The sequence below is a fragment of the Trachypithecus francoisi genome, unplaced genomic scaffold (genome assembly GCF_009764315.1).
Source record: "Trachypithecus francoisi isolate TF-2019V2 unplaced genomic scaffold, Tfra_2.0 Lachesis_group0, whole genome shotgun sequence".
In the NCBI taxonomy this organism is placed as follows: Eukaryota; Metazoa; Chordata; class Mammalia; order Primates; family Cercopithecidae; genus Trachypithecus; species Trachypithecus francoisi.
In genome coordinates, this window is record NW_022681453.1 from 147,469,077 (window position 1) to 147,488,217 (window position 19,141).

At 37.4% G+C, this 19,141-nt stretch overlaps 1 protein-coding gene across 7 annotated transcripts in view; it reads left to right on the plus strand.

Annotated features, from left to right (window-relative positions):
* PLSCR1 (phospholipid scramblase 1) overlaps nucleotides 1–6,911 on the plus strand; it is a 34,427-nt gene extending 27,516 nt beyond the window's left edge. For 5 of the 7 annotated variants that reach the window (XM_033212387.1, XM_033212384.1, XM_033212385.1 and 2 more), the window contains one exon: nucleotides 622–4,345. In XM_033212387.1, the coding sequence (XP_033068278.1) occupies nucleotides 622–678 (57 nt within the window). In that variant the 3' untranslated portion in view covers nucleotides 679–4,345. Of the gene's footprint in view, nucleotides 1–621 lie in introns of all 7 variants that reach the window. The other 2 variants (XM_033212382.1, XM_033212388.1) reach the window with 1 other exon arrangement.
* Nucleotides 6,912–19,141: the final 12,230 nt, after the last annotated feature.

Here is a 19,141-nt window from a genome sequence, read left to right on the forward strand (position 1 = left end):
CATCTCCTAGATACTTTGAGGAAGAAGTTGAAAGTGGACATATGTGGAAAAAATTTAGTGAAACAAGGAGACTTTACCATGACTCATAGTAATTAAATTAAACCATCTAATATAGGAGTATGAACTACAGTAAGAGTGTGCATTCACTCAAGTGTGTAGACCTAACTACCAAATTGCAGGAGATAATTGGATATACCAGTGATTCTGAAATTGTCTTCACATTAGAATCACTTAGGGACCTTTAAAAACTGTAAGTACTAGTCCATACCTCAGTTCAACTGAGTCAAACTTCGAAGTTCATATAGTGCTCCAGGTGGTTCCAATATGCAGCCAAAGATGAGAATTATAGGGATAGAGAAAAAGTCACATTTAGAGAAAATGACAGGAAGATTAATTAAATTCATACAGGTATCAATACATGAATAGAATTATAAAATTTATTATTAAAATGGAAAACTAAAGGTAGAACTTATATAATTATAGAGCTTTTCTGTGTTTATTACATTTAATTTTTTTAACAGATATGTTGTGTTTCACTAGATCCCTTAGTATTTCTGCATCTGATAATTGATCTCTATTTTGTTGCTGAAAATTCATTTGTATATTTTTGTTTTTATCTAGGATTTCATGTTTTTTGAAAGCACTGGCAGCCGGGAACAAAAATCAGGAGTGTGGTAGTGGATTAGTGAAAGTCTCCTCAGGAAATCTGAAGTCCGTAAATTGATTGAGACTATCTAAACTCATACCTGTGTGAATTAAGCTGTAATGCCTGTAGCTCTGGTTGTATACTTTTGCTTTTCAAATTATAGTTTATCATCTGTATAATTGTTTATAGAGGTTTTTGTACATTTTTTAATACTCATTGTGAATTTGAGAAAAAGGACATCTGAGTTTTTGCATTTATTAATGAAACTTCCTGTGAAAAACTGCTTTGAATTATGATCTCTGATCCACTGTCCATTTTACTACCAAATATTAACTAAGGCCTTATTAATTTTTATATAAAGTATATTTTAAATCTAGTTACAATTTATTTCATGCATAAGAGCTAATGTTATTTTGCAAATGCCATATATTCAAAAAAGTTCACAGATAATTTTCTTTACTCTTATGTTCAAATAATATTCAATATGTATATTATCTTTAAAAAGTTAAATGTATTTTTTTAATCTTCAAGAAATTATGCTACACTTAACTTCTCCTAGAAGCTAAGCTGTACCATAAATGGTACATTCATATTCACAAGATATTAAATTACCAATTTTTAAATTATTGTTAGTAAAGAACAAAATGATTCTTGTCCAAAGAAAGGCACATTTTAAACACTCTTTCACTCTAAAACTCATACTATTATAACTTTTGAAAGTTAATATTTATATATGAAATGTATAGCTTTTATACTCTATCCTTTCTAGAAAATGGTAATTGAGATTACTCAGATGTTAATTAAATATAATATTATATATATATTCACAGAGAATAAACCTAAATAATCATCTATTAGATTCAAATATTTGAAATAAAAACTTGATTTTTTTGTATATTTGACTTGTTTTTTAAACAAAATATGTTCAGATGGTATTTTGAACACTCATTCAGTTAAATGATGGTACATTTGAAGCAGGATATTTCCCTGACCCCTTCCTGGGACTCGAGAAGGGGTGTCTTGTTTACTCAGCCTGCCACTCTCAACTCCTCCTGGGAGGGAGTGCACAGGCAAACAAGGCAGGAACTGGAGTGCACAAGCACTGGAACTGGCTGACCTCTGGCACGGGCAAGAGCAAACTCCGTGCAGGCCCTGTGGTAGCAACCAGGTGCGGTTGCCTGCGATTCCTGAAGCCCCAGAAGGTGTGTTACAGTGCTCTTTTAGCTCTGCTGTCTATGGACGGCTTAAGTGTTAACAGCTCAGTGAGCCCTCTGTCTTGTCATGTGGGACAGCTGCCCTCCACCAGCAAGGGCAAAGGGCGAGTGTGAGTGCCTTTTATATCTTTACTCATGGCTCCCAGGCTCTTGTACGGCGTCCAGGAAAAATGTGGTCACAAAAACAACTGAAGGATGGTAAATGCGGGGATTTTATTGCTGAGGAAAGTGACTCAGTGGAAAAAGGGAGCTGAAACGGGGACAGTGGGGTAGGTGATCTTCCCCTGAAGTCTGGCCATCTCCAGCTGGATTCTTCTCTGAAGTTACACTGTCAAGCTATCCCTCTGAAGTCAAGCTGCTTCTCTCCAATGTCCAGTCATAGTCTCCACTCCTCTCTGACTGAGTCTGGGGTCTTTATAGGCACAGGATTGCGGGCAGGGAGGGCCATGGGCAGTTTAGGAAAAGGCAACATTCAAGGAGAAAAACATGGATATAAATTCTCACTTTGGGCCGGGGTTTCAGGCATTTCAGCTTAAGGGTAGGGTTTTCACTGGGGACTCACCCTTTTCTGCCTAGAATTTCTCTGCCTCCTGTCTCCATCATGTTTAACTGCCTTTTCCTTTCAAATCTCCTTCAAAAAGGAGCAAGTACATGACACTTTGTAGTAAAATCTGTACCAGAGTTGGAAACTAGGTTTTCCACCTGTCAGAAACTTATAAGAATTTAGTAATCTCTTTTGTAATGAAGATTGAGTTGAAAGATGACATGAACAACCCACAATATTCCTCATGCAACGGAAAAGTGTGCTTAAGCAATAAGGGCATGTGGAATTCTTATAACAGCAGCTCTTCTCATGGGGTTAGTGCCCTAGACCTCAATAGCTCCAAATGGCAAGTGGTGAGAACATTAGTATGCAGGAGATCTTCAAGAAAAGCCAAGTCTAGATGAGTTCCCACAAGCCTAAACAAATCGCCAGATGCCAAATTCCAATGATGAAGTGTACCCATGGAACTCACTCAGAGCGTGTGCTTGGTAGAGATAGCATGTCAAGAAAAGTGGAGGTACTTGCATAGATGAATCCCAATGGCATTGTTATGCCAGTTACAGAAGAGGGTGGAAACAGGATTTCCAAACTGGCCATAATGTGCCAAAACTGACCCAAAATAAGGCTTAGAGTACTGACATTACCTCTGTGACAGCTACATCTTACTTTCATTATTTGTCTCTCTCTAAACAGGATTCTGAATCTTTAAGTAAAATAAAACTAAACTGATCTAAACATTTTTTTCTTCAACTCTGCAAAGAACATCTGAGCAAAACTCCACATATTTTCTGCAGAACCTACTTAAATACTAGACAAATATCTTCTCATTACATAATTACGTAGAGAAAAATAATCACACATGAAAAATTCGATATTTAAGAAAATACCAGGAATTGTTTTTCAAAGTTTAACTGTAATCTTAATGAGATTTGAGGAAATGTTGCCTATTTTTTTATTTCTGCTATGTGAGTTATAACAGTGAATGGAAAGTCAAACTGCGTGTCCCTGACTAGGGAAAATGTTGAGGAGGAAAAGCTGCAATGGATGGGGCATGGAGCTGTGTTTTTGGTCTTGGGAAGAAAGTTCTAGGTAGGTGGTCAGTGAGGAAGGGGGAGAATGGGGAGGGAGGAGGAAAACAAGATTTAAGGGATGTCGGTACCTCTCCTATGTACCTCTTGGGGGAGGGTTGAGGAGTGAGGGGAGTGTAAGTGAAAGCAGAGACAAGGCTGGGAGAGGAAAAAACAAAAAGCACCAGCCACAGGCAATTAAATTTCCAGAAAATCGGTGTCTGAGCTCCCAGCATCAAGTTAGCTAGCTACTCTAGGCATAAGTACTAAAGCTTTACTGCATTTGGGCTCAAAAAGAGTGACTGTAACTTCAGGGTAACTAGAAAAGACTCTGTAGAGAATCCCTGCCATCAGTAAGAATGGAATGATTTAAAATGTCTCTGGGCACAATGAAGTGCTCTGAGTGCTTAAAGTGCCAGAAAAGTGTACAGGGTTTCCCTCCATATCCCGCCTCTCTCCTTTCCTGTCCCTAGCCCAGCATACACTGCCTGAGTTTCCTAGGACCACGTTCCTGCACCTGGCACTGTCTCCTTCAAGCTCTGTGTTCCTCCTTGTGCCTTCATTTCCCTCAATAATCAATAGTATCATTGTCAATTGATTATGTTATCTACCTTATAAGGCCAATGTGAAGATTCAGTGTTCCAATGCAGGTTCAGTGACATGAGCAGGTTCCTGCAGTAGAACCAGAGTGTAAAAAATGAAAAGGGCTATGTGTTGATAAAGATCAATGGGTTTCGAAACACAGGGAAGTGTCTCAAAGCCAATGAGGAAGATTTGGGCTAAATTAAATTTCTGTATTATGATTTGAATAGCAAATAAAATTCATTTAAACCCTAGGAAGAATACTGACTATCTCCTCCTCAAAAAAAAAAAAAGATGTCTATGCAAGATGCCAAGCTAGGGAATGATGTTCATCTCACAGAAGTGTAGATTAAAGGAAATTAAGGCACGGGGTGAACACAGTCTCTGGCTTCTGCGTTAGAGTCTTTTTTTTTTTTTTTCAGCCTTATAGTGTCAAAATGTGGCAAGCCATTTTAAGAGAGGGACAGTAGCTGGGCTCAGTGGCTCTTGCCTGTAACCTAGCACTTTGGGAGGCCAAGACAGGTGGATCACCTGAGGTCAGAGGTCAGGAGTTCAAGACTAGCCTGGCCAAAATGGTGAAACCCCGTCTCCATTAAAAATACAAAAATGAGCTGGGCATGGTGGCGGGCGCCTGTAATCCCAGCTACTGGGGAGGATGAGACAGGAGAATTGATTGAACCTGGGAGGCGGAGGTTGCAATGAGCCGAGATCACGCCATTGCACTCCAGCCTAGGTGACAAGAGTGAAACTGCTTCTCAAGAAAGTAAAAGAGAGAGGGAGGAACAATAATCTGGGTCCCTGAAACCAGATGAAACCACTGACAATACAGGGTTTGAACTCATGATTTACAAACTGAGAGGGCCATAGAATGATAAGCAACAAGTACAGCTGGTCACAGAGCTCTGCACTTAACAACCCCCGACACATACACACACACCAAGCATTCAAGTTAACGTTAATCTACTGTTAATGTTTATATGGTAGGAAACGTCAGATTTATGCCAAAATGCAGATTATAAATTTACCCACATTGAATTCTGACTCGATTTGGAAAATTGATCTGTTTGCCTACTAAGGACAATTTGTTTCTACCTGTGGATTCTGGGAGTTTTCCATCATTAACACATTGAGGTTATTCTGTCTGGCAGTGATAGGGAACAAACATTGACCTATTTATTTCAGCAAAGGAGTTAGTTGCTAGGAAAAATTTCAGCTTTAATCAGGCATTGCCAATAGACTGCAACCATCTGGAGATATCTTAGAGAAATTCTCAGTTATATTGACTTTACAGAGTTAATTAGATCTTAGTCTACTACCCGGTCCGCTCGGGCTTCTATACCAAAACACCTTAGACAGGGACTGTGTAATTACAAACGACTAAAATTTGTTAATTATAGTTCATGAAGCTGAGGAGTCCAAGATCAAGTTACCAACAGATTCTGGTGTGTAGTGAGGGCTGCTCTCTGCTTCCAAGATGGCACCTTGTTGCTGCATTCTCACATGGTGGAAGGCAGAAGGTCAACAGGGACCCAACCGAGCCCTTTTAAAAGGTCACCGATCCAATTCGTGAGAATGGTGCCCTCATGACTTAATCACATCCTAAAGACCCCATATCTGAATACTGTCAAAATGGGTCTTAGTTCCCAACAAATGAATTTGGGGGGACACATGCCTTTAAACCATGACACCTACTAAGCACATTTCTGCTAAATCATACTGTCTGAATTCTCTCCCCATTATCGCAAGTCACAAGCAGAAAATAATTTACTCACAAAATTTTTTTTTTTTTTTGCAAATCAATTTTGGTTTTTATGAATAAGATAGATTCACTCAAATAATTCACATAAATGTATTTGTAAACTTTCTTTATAATTGAAATTAATATAAAAAACGTAAAGTTGATTGATTTAAGGGCACTGAAACTGCTCATCAATTATTTAACAAGTACATACAGAGCTTCTACACTGGGCCAGGAGTTGTGCTAGGTACGATGTCTCAATAAGCAACAAAAATTATTTTCTACAAGGTGCTTAAGGTCAATTATACCTATGGAATGTGTGATTATAGGATTCAGAGTACTATGGAGAGGGTTAGTAGGGACACTGAACTCAGTTTTAATGGTCAGGAAATTAGGGGAAGTAACTTTTAAACTAAGAAAGCTTGCTGGACAAAAGGGAAGTGAGAAGATTATTTCAGGCAAAGGAAAGAACATAAACAGAAGTCACCTCAGGGGTCTTAAATGTGGTTAGGCCACTGGTTTTGTGTTCCTTCATGAGTGAAAGACGTGCAGGGGGTGGGACATCTAAGGAGTGGCTACATCATACAGTGTCCTAGTCACATTAAGAAGTTCAGGTTGGGGCCAGACGTGGTGGTTGACACCTGTAATCCCACTTTGAGAGGCTGAGGTGGGAAAGATCAAGTGTCCTTTCCTCCTCATAGCTCTCTCTCAGTCTCTAGGAATCCTGGTGGCGGACTTCTCTAAAGCTCCTTTTTTTTTTTTTTTTCCCCAAGCAGCACGGCTTGCCTGATTATTCTCCAGGAACTAGTCTAGCCTTTTCAGATGGAAAGGTTATTTTATCTACACAGAAATTTTCTCATGGTGATTTGGTATCTCCGTCATCACCAAAAACTTGTATACATGGTAGATGGCCTAAAATTGTTGAATTATCTATCTTTCAAATTTACAGTGTGAATTGATATGTTTCAGGTCCTGAAAGCTATCAAAATAACCAAAGTTCATTTATCTGAGGAGATTGGTATTAGTAATTAGTTGTGTAAGTAAAAAAGTCAATAAAAGATGAAGAAGCATATCTGTAAAAAAGATGAATATACTTAAAATAAATTAAGGGTAAATTTTATTATTTTGTTATTATCATTTATTTATTTATCAGTCTTTTAAGTAGGGGCAAGGGCCAAGTGTGGGTCTACTATTCTGCATTGGCTTTCTTGTAGAAAAATACACAGTTTATTTTTGTTTCAATAGTCATAATTCTAAGACACTTTCAAAGTATCTTAGTGTGAAACAATAAATTTTTACTATGATTTACATAGAAACAATCTTTTATATAAATATTTAATCAAAGCAAGTAAAAATATCTACTTTCTGTAACTACAATAATCTTTTGTATAAACTGATTTACAAATAAATACAAATCACCTTTATTTGGTGTAGAACTTTTGAGAGAGTAGATGTACCCTAGAACTAGAGAATCAGTAGGGACTCTCTTGATGTAATTGTCAAGCGTATTCAGCATAATTTGAGCTAATAATTAGGTTTTACTGACAGAATGGGAAATGTCAACCCAAGGAGCTGGGTAAATTAAGATCAGTTAAGAGAGTGTCTATATTTACTTTCTTTAGTAATTATTTTCTGACAAGGAAAACAATAGTCACCATCAATCCAGTAGCTAAAATAATATGACACTTTTTTGATATGATTCATGGCTCCCTCAAGAACTTATCTGCTCCAAAAAGTAAAGGAGAAAGCAGGAAAGAAGAAAGGGAGGGATTAGATGAAAAGGAAAGAAGAAAGAAAAGGGATTTTTGCTTGTTTGTTGCAGTAGAAGTCAACTAAAAAATATAGAAGAAATGATGAAGGTAGGAAATGACCATTTGACAGTCATCATCACAATAATTTTATTCCAGCAAGGAAACATCAGTGGCTGCTAAAATTAGTGATGAACCTTTAAGGAAAAGCAGTATGCAGTACTTACTTACATTGTCTCAAAGTAGCTTCTTATAAGATACTTACTAATTTCAAAAGAATAAAATAGTAAGTAACTTTACATTTACTGCATGATACAATTCAGCTGAGCTGTCTGCCATGATATGGAAAAGATCTCCCTTCCTCCAGTTTCCAAAAACAAGTTTTTTTTTTTTTTTTCACTCATCTGAACCTTCACCTGCAGTGCATTTAATTCTTTATTTTTCTACCATCGGTCTCTTCATGTTGATGTAAATCTTCTCAAAGATGATCAACATTTTCTTAGAGAAAATACATACCATGCTCCTTACTTCCTTTTGTGTACTCACCAGTCATTGACACCCATATCTCTTCAGTCTTGTCTTAGTCGGCACAGGCTGCTGCAACAAAATATCATAAGCTGTCTTAAACAGGAAATGTTTGATTCTCATAGTTCTGGAGCCTGGGGAGTTCAAAATCAAAGTACCAGCAGATCTGGTTTCTGGTGAGGGACCTCTTTCTGTCTTGGAGACAGCCAGCTTCTTACTGTGTTCTCACATGGCAGAGAGTCCAAGCTCTGGTTTCTCTTCTTCCTGTTATAAGGACACTCATCCCATCATGAGACCCTCACCTTTATAAATCTAATTAACTTCCAGAGGCCGTGACTCCAAATACCATCACATTAGGGGTGAGAGTTTCAACATATGAATTTAGCAGGAGAGGGACACAAACATTTAGTTCATAACATTCCACCCCTGGCCTCCATCATTCATGTCTTTCTTGCACGTAAAATGTGTTAATTCTATCCCGATAGTACCAAAATCCATAACTCATTCTATCGTCAACTCTGAACTTCAAAGTCTCACTTAAGAAACATCTAAATCACATATGAATGAGACTCAAGGTACAATTCATCCTGAGACAAAATTTCTTTCCAGCTGTGAGCCTGTGAAACCAGATAAGTTATGTACTTCCAAATTATAATAGTGGAACAGGCATAGAATAGACTTTCCCATTACAAAATGGAGAAGTTGGGAGGAAGAGAGGAGTAACATGTCCAAATCAAGTTCAAAACCTAGCAAACAAATGCCATTAGATCTTGAGGCTCAAGAATAATTCTTTTTAGTTTGATGCTCTGTCTTCGAGACCCATGTCCTGCAAGGCTCTTTTGGGTGGGGGTTGTGCCCTCAAAGCTCTGCAATGTGAGAGTCACATCCACTCCCAAGGCTCAGCTGAGTGGAATTCTCATTCTCCAGGCTCTAGGCTGCCATTGTCTAGCCTGCTGAAACCAAGGCAGTGGCTCTCTCCCCCACTGAAAACCAAGGAGGCAGACCTGATGACCTCTGAATTGCCTTCAGGATTACTGCTTTTTCTTATCTTGAAGAGTAGTACACATCTGCAGCCAAATAGCTTGATGTTCTGGTACTGTGGCCTGTAAAAAGTCCTGTAGCTTTCTTTCTATTGATACTGTTTCCATTGTCTTTAGCTCTGTCAATCTGAAATAATCAAAAGAATCAGAATTCAGTCTTAAATAATTTATTCTAGCAAAAAGTTTGTTATGATTATTATAGAAACATTGGCTCCTGAAAATGAAGTAAGTTCCAGTGCAGTCGCAGACTAGAAAATGAGTCAATGAATATACTTGATGCAAATCTCATGCAGTTTTTTTTTCTTTTTTTTTAATAATCAACTAATCTACGTTAACTGAGACTCCTTGTTCTCCAGCTACTCAATCCACATGTGACCTGTGGCTCCTGGTAAACAGAAAGGATAGCAATGTAACTGAAGGCTGATGTGACTCCTCTTATTGTAGGCCAACTTACAAATGTCACCAGGAAATAAACTCGCATCATTCTCATTGACTAGACAATAAAAGGACAATGGACCTTGTAAAGTGGGAACAAGGAAATGGAACAATTAAAAAAATGATTGTTTAACATTAGATTGCTTCAGGTTACTTTTTTGTAAGGGTTAAAGCAGAGGGACTTTCTTATTATGCTGACTCAATCAGATTGAAATTTCCTGTTTTCAGGGGGAAAAAAAATGGTCTGCTTGGGATCTATCTGCTTCCTTAAAGTTGCAATATGATTACGTGACATTTGGCATGAGTACTCTGCTGTGGTTTAATCTGGTTTGTTGGAGTCTAGTGCGTGAGCTCACTCCAAATCAATGACCTCCAACAATTTTTGTTTACACACACACACACACATACACAATATACATTCACTTTTTTTTTTTCCTATTGGTTCTCTTTCTCTGGAGAACCTTGAATAATACGCCAACTTTCCCCTATAATCAACTTCAGTGATTATTTCTGTACATATATCCTTATGCTCATGTCAAAAAAAAAGCACTTATGATTATCCTTATGAGTAAAATTGCTGCTTCTAAGCATCTAAACATCATTATGAAATATTGTAATATTGCTCTCCAAATAAATAATACCAATTTATTATCTGAACACCAGTGTCTGACAATTACTACAGCTTTACATCCCCCATCAGATCGGGTATTGTTGGGTTATGTTTTGTTTTGGTGAATTTTCAATATTTTTAATTGGGAATCTCATTCTTGTTTTCATCTGCATGAAATGGTGAGGTTGAGTATGTTTTCATTTGTTAATCAGATGTTCATGTTTCCTCTAATGTGAATCATCTTTTCGCATACTTTAATAATTTTTGTATTTGTTTGCTGTCAACTTTCTTATTAATTTGTAGAAGTTTCTTTTTATGCAACCAAGTCTTTTATAAGTTTGTATGCATTGTAAATATCTTCTCTCAGGATATGGCTTTCAATTCACTTTATTTGTGAAATAATATTTTTGTTGTCTAGAGAAATTTTAAATCATCATATTCATCAATTTTTTCAAGGTTTGTATTTTTTTCTTTTGATTTGCAGGTTTATTTTTCATACACAGGTCATTACTGCACTTGGAACTTTTTAAATGTATGTTATGAGTAGATATCTAATTTTATTGTATATAAATAGCTAATCACTCCAATAACAGCAAAGAGTTCATCTTTTCTACTGATTTGTAATGCTACTTTTGCCAGCCATTAACTTTTCATAGATCTGTAGATCTGTTTCCAAGCTTCCTCTCCTATTCTATTGTTCAATATTTTTGTATAAACAATTCCCTTCAAACATTCCTGACAACGTATTTCCTCTTGAATATTATTCTGGTCTGGTCTCTTTAAACAGCTGCATTTTATTGATGGAACATAAAACAGGCAAAGGGAAGGAGCAAGATACAAAGTTCATTTAATATTCTGAAAAAATAGATCAGCCTTAAGTATTTTAACAGCTATATATTATTTATTTAGTGATTTTGGTTTTGTTTGTAAACAAGCTAGTTATATTGTAGTAAAGAAGAAATATGGGAGGAAAAATAAGACTTTAAAGATGTATCTAATTTTGTAATTAACATACATTTCCTACTCAACATTTTTAATTTTATGCAAAATATTTTAGGATATACTATGCATGTTTTTAAACCACTTGATTTTAAAGCTTTTTAATAGAAAAAAAGATACAAAGCTGAAGTTGTAAGGGTAAGGGTTAAGTATTGAAGTTTTGTGGGCCTAACAAATGACTGGTTTATATAATTTGTAGAATATTTTCTTATTTTGCATACTTAGCTAATATAAGTGATGCCTAAATAAGTAATGTTTTATAGAATGAATTGATGTAGGTGGGAGAGTCACTGTCATACGAAACTGTCAGAGGCATTTGAACCACAGCAACTCTATCTTGAATAGAGGCTGGATAAAGTAAGTCTGAGACCTATACGGCTGCATTCCCAGGAAGTTAGACATTCTTAGTCAAAGGAAGACACAGGAGGTATCTCAAGACACAGGTCACAAAGACCTTGATGATAAAACAGGTCACCTTAAAAAAGCCAGACAAAACCCACCAAAACCAAGATGTCAAGGAAAGTGATCTCTGGTCTTCCTCACTGCTCATTATATGCTAATTATAATGCATTAGCATACTAAAAGACACTCCCACCAGCACCATGACAGTTTACAAATGCCATGGCAATATCTAGAAGTTACCCTACATGATATAAAAAGGGAAAGAACTCTCAGTTCTGGGAATTACCCGCCTCTTTCCCAGGAAACTCATGAATAATCCACCCCTTGTGTAGATATAATTGATAAATAACTATAAGCATACTAAGTCAAGTAGCCCATGCCACTGCTCTGTCTATGGAGTAGCCATTGTTTTATTCCTTTACTTTCTTAATAAACTTGCTTTCACTTTAGTCTATGAGCTTGCCTCTAATTCTTTCCTGAGTGAGGTCCAAGAACTCTTCTCTTGCGGTCTAGATCAGGACCCCTTTCCAGTAACAAAACTAGGGATCAACTTAACCTACAAGTAAACTAAAATATGCTTAATTAAACTGAGTAAATATTAAATATGTTATCAAAGAGAATATAGTCAGAGAGACAAAAAACAAGGAGGGAAAGGAAGCAGAATCAAGAATGTTTGCATTTGGCCGGGCTCGGTGGCTCACGCCTGTAATCCCAACAGTTTGGGAGGTCGAGGCAGTGCAGATTACGAGGTCAGGAGATTGAGACCATCCTGGCTAACACGGTGAAACCCCATCTCTACTAAAAATACAAAAAAATTCGCCGGGTGTGGTGGCAGGAGCCTGTAGTCTCAGCTACTAGGGAGGCTGAGGAAGAAGGATGGCGTGAACCCGGAAGGTGGAGCTTGCAATGAGCCAAGATGTCCCCACTGCACTCCAGCCTGGGAGACAGAGCGAGACTCAGTCTTGAGCCCACAACAGTGCAGTGAGGTAAAAATGTAGTGGGTGTCTGACCAAGCTGGGCTTAAGTCTCAGTTACAGCTGAGTCTACACGAGCCCCTGCACTCCCGCAGACTCTGCAAATGAGTCACCAACCACACACTGCTGATGTTATAATAAGGAAAATCCATGTGCACTGAATTCAAGAGTATTTACAGTTGTAGCCACCGGTGGACTTACTGGTGCCCCACTAAAGAAAGGTCTTAGGAGAAATTTGTTTCACAAATGAAGGGAGAGAAAGTAAAAAAAGAATTTGAGATATGTAAAGCACCTTGACTTGTATACTCACTAGAGTTTCTAAGTATCTCAGGCCTTTTGTTCCCTCTGCTGAGTCACATTAGTCAGAATCAGTATAGTTCCATGTAGTCTAGCCTGTTCCACCAGATTGAAATCCATTCACTTGGGAATGGTGGGAATTTATTTTCTGGTGATATTTGTCAATTGCCCTGCAATAAAAGGAGTCCTTCAATTACATCTATCCTTTCTGTTTACCAGGTGCTGCAGGCCACCTATGGGTTGGGTAGTTGGAGAACAGGGAGTCTCAGTTAACAAAGATTAGTAGACTATTAAAAAAGAAAAAAGAAACAGACAAACAAACAAAAAACCTGCCTGAGATTTGCATCAACTATATTTATTGAATCATTATCTGATCTGTGACTCAAATGGAAAATGTATACCCTGGGGATTTGAATTATTATCTGGCAACTCCTACAGATTTCTGTTTGTTTTCTTGTTCACCATAACTCATAGCAGATTACACTCTGACTTCTAAGGAGAATGATGTGAAGTTCCCACAGAGAAACTCCTCATATGGGAAGGGGCGAGAAGGGAACAAAGTAATCCCATGCCAGTAAAAAAATAAAGGAGATATATCCCATCATGAACTTGTAGGTCTCTGTGAGCTTTGTTTTAGGACTCATATTGACTAGGACTAAACCTGATAACCAAGACTCATGACTCAACTGCCTGCTTGGGCCAGACAAGTAAGATAAATGCATAGTACTACAGGTATAAGACATCCAGGAATGAGGGAAGGCAGGTGTGTTTGTCTGTTTTACATTGCTATAAAGAAATATCTGAGACTAGGTATTTATAAAGAAAAGAGATTTATTTGGCTCATAGTTCTTCAGGCTATACTAACATGGCACCAGTATCCGCTCAGCTTCTGGTGAGGCCTCTGGAAATTTCTACTCATGGTGGAAGGCAGAGAGGGAGTAGGTATGTCACATGGTAGGAGAGGGAGCAAGAGAGAGAGAGGAGAAGGTGGCATAACAAATAACCAGCTTTCATGTGAATTAATAGAGTGAGAACTCACTCATTACCACAAGGATAGCACAAAGCCATTCAAGAGGGGTCTGCCTTCATGATCCAAACACCCTGCACTGGGTCCACCTCTAATACTGAAGATCACATTTTAATGTAAGATTGAGAGAAGACATACTTCCAAACCATATCAGTAGAGAAACAAAACTGCAGCCCAGCTAATGTCTCTCAAATTAAAAACACACAAGCAGGCTACTTTGCTGGCCAAATTCTCAAATGTAGTCTGGCCTAATTAGTCCTAAATGTCTCCATTTGTACCCACCTACCAGTAGTTTTGTCATATCCATAAAATGCTCCTCAGAAGAGAATGGTTCACGAATAAAATTTAAGTATTTAAAATGATTTATTATAAACATCAGCATTTTCTCATGATTGAAAGTGGAGACTGTGGAAATGTCCCATTAGAGTTAGTATCTCAGCTCTGCCACATTTGAGCTCTGTGCCTCAGTTTCCTCTGAGCAGTTCTGTGCTTTGGGCAGGTCACATAACTTTTCTATGCCTTAATGTTCCCATCTGTAAAATGGGCCTGTTAACAGGGGGAACCAACCAGTCCGCAGAGGCCACACTTCTAAATAGTTTCAATACAGTTCAAAGGGTTGTTTTAAGAATTTTATGAGTTTTGATATGAAAACTCCTTTGAGCCATGTCTGGCATATTGATAGCAAGCAGCACAATGACACTATCTATTATTATGTTACTCACTTTTCCCCTTTAAAGTGAAAGTCTGTTTGATATCTGAGTATCATACTTGCATAATGTTATGGTCGGAATGTTTTTGTCCCCTGAAAACTCATATTGAAACTTAACCCCTAGTACAACAGTGTTAGAAGGTGGGGCCTACTAGAAAGTGTTTAGGTCATGAGAATGGAGCTCTCGTGAATGAATTAATGCTGTTATACAAAGGATTGTGGGAACAGATTTTCTCTCTTCTGTTCTTTTGTCTCATAAGAATCAGCGTTTCTCCTCTCCAGATTATGCAGGGTTCAAGGTACCATCTTGGAAGTGGAGACCAGGCCCTTATCAGACAGCAAACCTGCCAATGCATTGATCTTGGACTTCTCTGACTCCAGAACTATGAGAAATCATTTCTATTTGTTTATAAATGACCCAGTGTGTGGTATTCTGTTACAACAACACAAAACAAATTAAGATGCAGAGTTCAGTTATTCTGAAATCATTTAACCACTTGCCTTTAAAACTTATTTTAAAATATCATTTCTAGTTAAAATTTGGAGCAGGTATATCCACGACACATAACCTATAAGCTAGGGATCTTTTGGCACAGAGATTGTCAAATTGTACAATGTATATAAATTTCCTGGAGAACCTGATAAAATAAAGATTGCTGGGCCCATCCACAGCGTTTCTGACTGAGTAGGTATCAGAATTTCCCAGAGAATTTATTTGCATTTTACAATTTCTAATGTGATATTGATTCTGCTGATCTGGAGGCCAGACTTGAGAACCATTGTCTTAGCAAATGATATCCAATGTTTGTTTGGTAAAGAATTTTGAAAAGGTAAACAGTAAATTTACTCCTCTGCGTGTGTATATATACATCCGTCCACATTCACATATATAATTTAATAGATATATAAAATTATCATTTACTATGTATTTAAAAAGACATTAAATAATCATGTAGTACCAATATGTAGAATGTTTAATATTCATGTAACATTTCTTTTTTTTTTTTTTTTTTTTTTTTTTTTGAGGCGGAGTCTCGCTCTGCCGCCCGGGCTGGAGTGCAGTGACGCAATCTCGGCTCACTGCAAGCTCCGCCTCCCGGGTTCACGCCATTGCCATTCTCCTGCCTCAGCCTCCTGCGTAGCTGGGACTACAGGCGCCCGCCGCCGCGCCCGGCTAATTTTTTGTATTTTTAATAGAGACGGGGTTTCACCGTGGTCTCGATCTCCTGACCTTGTGATTCGCCCGCCTCGGCCTCCCAAAGTGCTGGGATTACAGGCGTGAGCCACCGCGCCCGGCCTCATGTAACATTTCTAAATTGCCATCATTGGCATGTTTTAAAAAATATTTTATTTCATAAACATGGGACTTTTTAATTTCTTAAAACAACTAATTAACGCATTCACCCTTGTCTGACAGATACATATGTAATCACTGTTCATCTGGGGCAGGAAGCCTTCCTGGATGACCTCCTTCATGCCCGTTCCTGGCCCCTGCTCACCTTGGTAACGGTCTGGGAAAAAAATAAAACAATGAATAAACAGAAAACTTCTCTGGCTTCCAGGTACGTGATTGTGTATGTATATGAGATTTTGAGGTTTTATTTTAATGAAGAGTATTTGTTTACCAGTATAATTAGAAAGAATATAAAGTCATGTAATATGAAAACTTTAATAACTATTGGTGGCATAGTAATAGTAAATAATGTAAGGAAGAGGAGGGCCAATCAAAATACTAATGAGTGAGCTTGTATTTTGTAACTGAGTTTTTCTTATGTATAGATGTGCCTAAGTTAAAATGCAAGATCACATGTGAAAAATTTATTTGAACTTCCCTTTGTGGTAAAACTGGCAGTGAAGTACTCATATTCTGGGACATAATGCTCTAATTTTGGAGTTTCACTCTTGTTGCCCAGACTGGAGTGCAACGGCGCGATCTCGGCCCACCCCAACCTCTGCCTCCCTGGTTCAAGCAATTCTCCCGCCTCAGTTGCCCGAGTAGCTGGGATTTCAGGCATGTGCGACCACGTCTAGCTAATTTTGTGTTTTCAGTAGAGGCGAGGTTTCTCCATGTTGGTCAGGCTAGTCTCTAACTCCCCACCTCAGGTGATCCGCCTGCCCTGGCCTCCCAAAGTGCCGGGATGACCCAGCTATTATTTCTTTTATAAATGTGAGAGGGAACTAGTATTTGAACTTTGGAAAACTGGGTGATTCGAGCTATTGTCTGATTTAAACCCACAAAATCACCAAATGTAATAAAATGTAATAAAATTATATTACATTTTCTTATCTTGCTGAAAATATAGGTATGTTTTATTGAAGCAACTACATTATTAAGAGAAGGAATTAATTCTTTTCACTGTTACTGTATATAATGTCTCAGAACATAAAATAATCTAGGTGTTTCCATGTGGCCAAATTGTAAAACAATATGTTCTAGGATTCTGCCAAGTCATCAGATAGTGTTCCCATATCTCCCATTCAAGATCACAGGATATCAGCTTTAAACAAACAGAACTGTGAAGCCCAATTAATCTAAAAGCTGGTCCATTTTTGTTTGTTTCTTGGTTTAGGGCACCATTCTGTTTTATTGTACAGGTCATAAAACTCATGTGAAATCTGTAATTGATCCAGCTTTTCCAATTGAAGAAATAAGTACCCAGTTCACCTCCTTGCCTCTGAACGGCATTTTGAAAATTATTAATCAAATTACTCTTCTAATAATACATTGATTTCATCCATCTGTAGCAAAAGTAAGTGCTGGATAATTAAATTTGATTATATTATCGACCATAAGAAATAAATAAAAGTAAATCATTGTTGCTTCTGAAATCCAAATATGACAAGGATTTGATTTCAGGCACCTGAACTTTGTAGCTCAATTTGAACAGAAACATTAATGAAGGTTATCTAAGCTTTGGTTTTCTTACCTCTAAAATTAGGATAATAACTTCTTCATTTTAAAGTTTTTATTAGGATAAAGTAAGCATGTTTTACCATTATTATTCTTATTTTTATTATTAATGCACCATTAATTTTCAGTTCTACTTAGATGACATTATGCTGCAAACCATTTTTTATTAATTTCATATGATGTAGGTAGTACTCTAACTGGTGAATAGTCTTTTAAAAGAATGTTTATTGATTCTTAGTATTGTATATATCTAATCTAGCATTTTCCTTCTGAGGAAGTAAGAGCTCTCTTCAACTACTGGTACATGTTTGTGGCATAATTTCAGGTCTTGTTATATAATGAAAAGTATTTATTTGTGTGTATATCTACTTACTTAACAACAGACACATGCTTCAGCTTTGTTTTCCAATTTTAGATTTCCAAATTTTAGTTTTTTTTGTTTTGTCTAAAATCATAAGCTTACAATTTTAATTCAGTTTAATATCTATATATCAAAATATGGCCATTTCCTTTGGAATTCAAAAAAAGAGTGTTTGAGACTATATGCACTACCAGGGAATTTTATTACCAGAAGAAACCCTGCAGTATAATTTATAAATACAAAAACTGAAGTTTTAATGTTACTAAGTTAATGTTAAAACTCATTATATTAATATTACTCGTTAAATATTCTGGACTTTGAGGTGTCTATATTACCTCATGATTCTGGTAAAAACAGAGAACATAGAATATTCTTTTCAGTGAGTGAAAAAAGAGAAAATTAAAAGGGCAGTTTTGGGTGAAGAAGCTTTTGAGGCACTATTTCTCTTTAAAAAATCTGAATATACTAGTTGTGGGAGTGAGACACTGTTGTTTCCATATTTCATTTCATCACTTTTATGTCAGTGTTCTGTAACTTATATCCTAAGTTAGTGGGTACAAGAGGGCCCAGTTCTGGGAGGCTAATTTACTCCTTACTGATCCAGATAAAGGGGAGGTTTCCAACATGCTAATCTGGCTGAGGGCTTATGAGACTGCTATTTGCCTGTGATCTATTTGATCTCTCTTGTGTTCTACATGGGGAAGTTACACAATTTATTTTGGACAGGCCAAGCTCATCTTTCATGAAGTGGCAGCCTTTATCCTTTATTGTTTCCATTGATTAACGCCAGTAGGTTCTTATCTGTCTTGACCAGCTGCTGCTGTGAGGTGCGAAAGCTGTGCCCTTATTCACAGGAAATGCAACTCTCCCACCACCACCCTGGGTTTCACTGACATCATGGTCAGTGGAAGAAGTAACTTCATGCCCACGTACCTTCACAGGAGTCCAGATCCCTTCACGTTGTTCAGAGGGGATTACAAACACCCAAGGCTGTTGTGTTGTCCATAGCTAAGCTTGGCAAATGGGCTCACACAAGAGAGTGACTTACCATAGTATCCTTACCACTCTGCTTCTAGATCCTGTAATCGAAATGTATCCAAGTTGTTTCATCTTTCATACATTGTGAATACTTTTCCCTCCTATTTTGAGATACCAAAGAGGTACTTTCCTCTTACTCAAACCCTACTACAAAACATAATGTTCTAATTTACTTTCCACTTGGGCTTTCTCTCTTTCTATATGACTGAGAAGATCTCTCAGTAAGTGTCCTCTTGCACAAAGTGCAAAGTAATGAAACTAGTATAACAGAGGA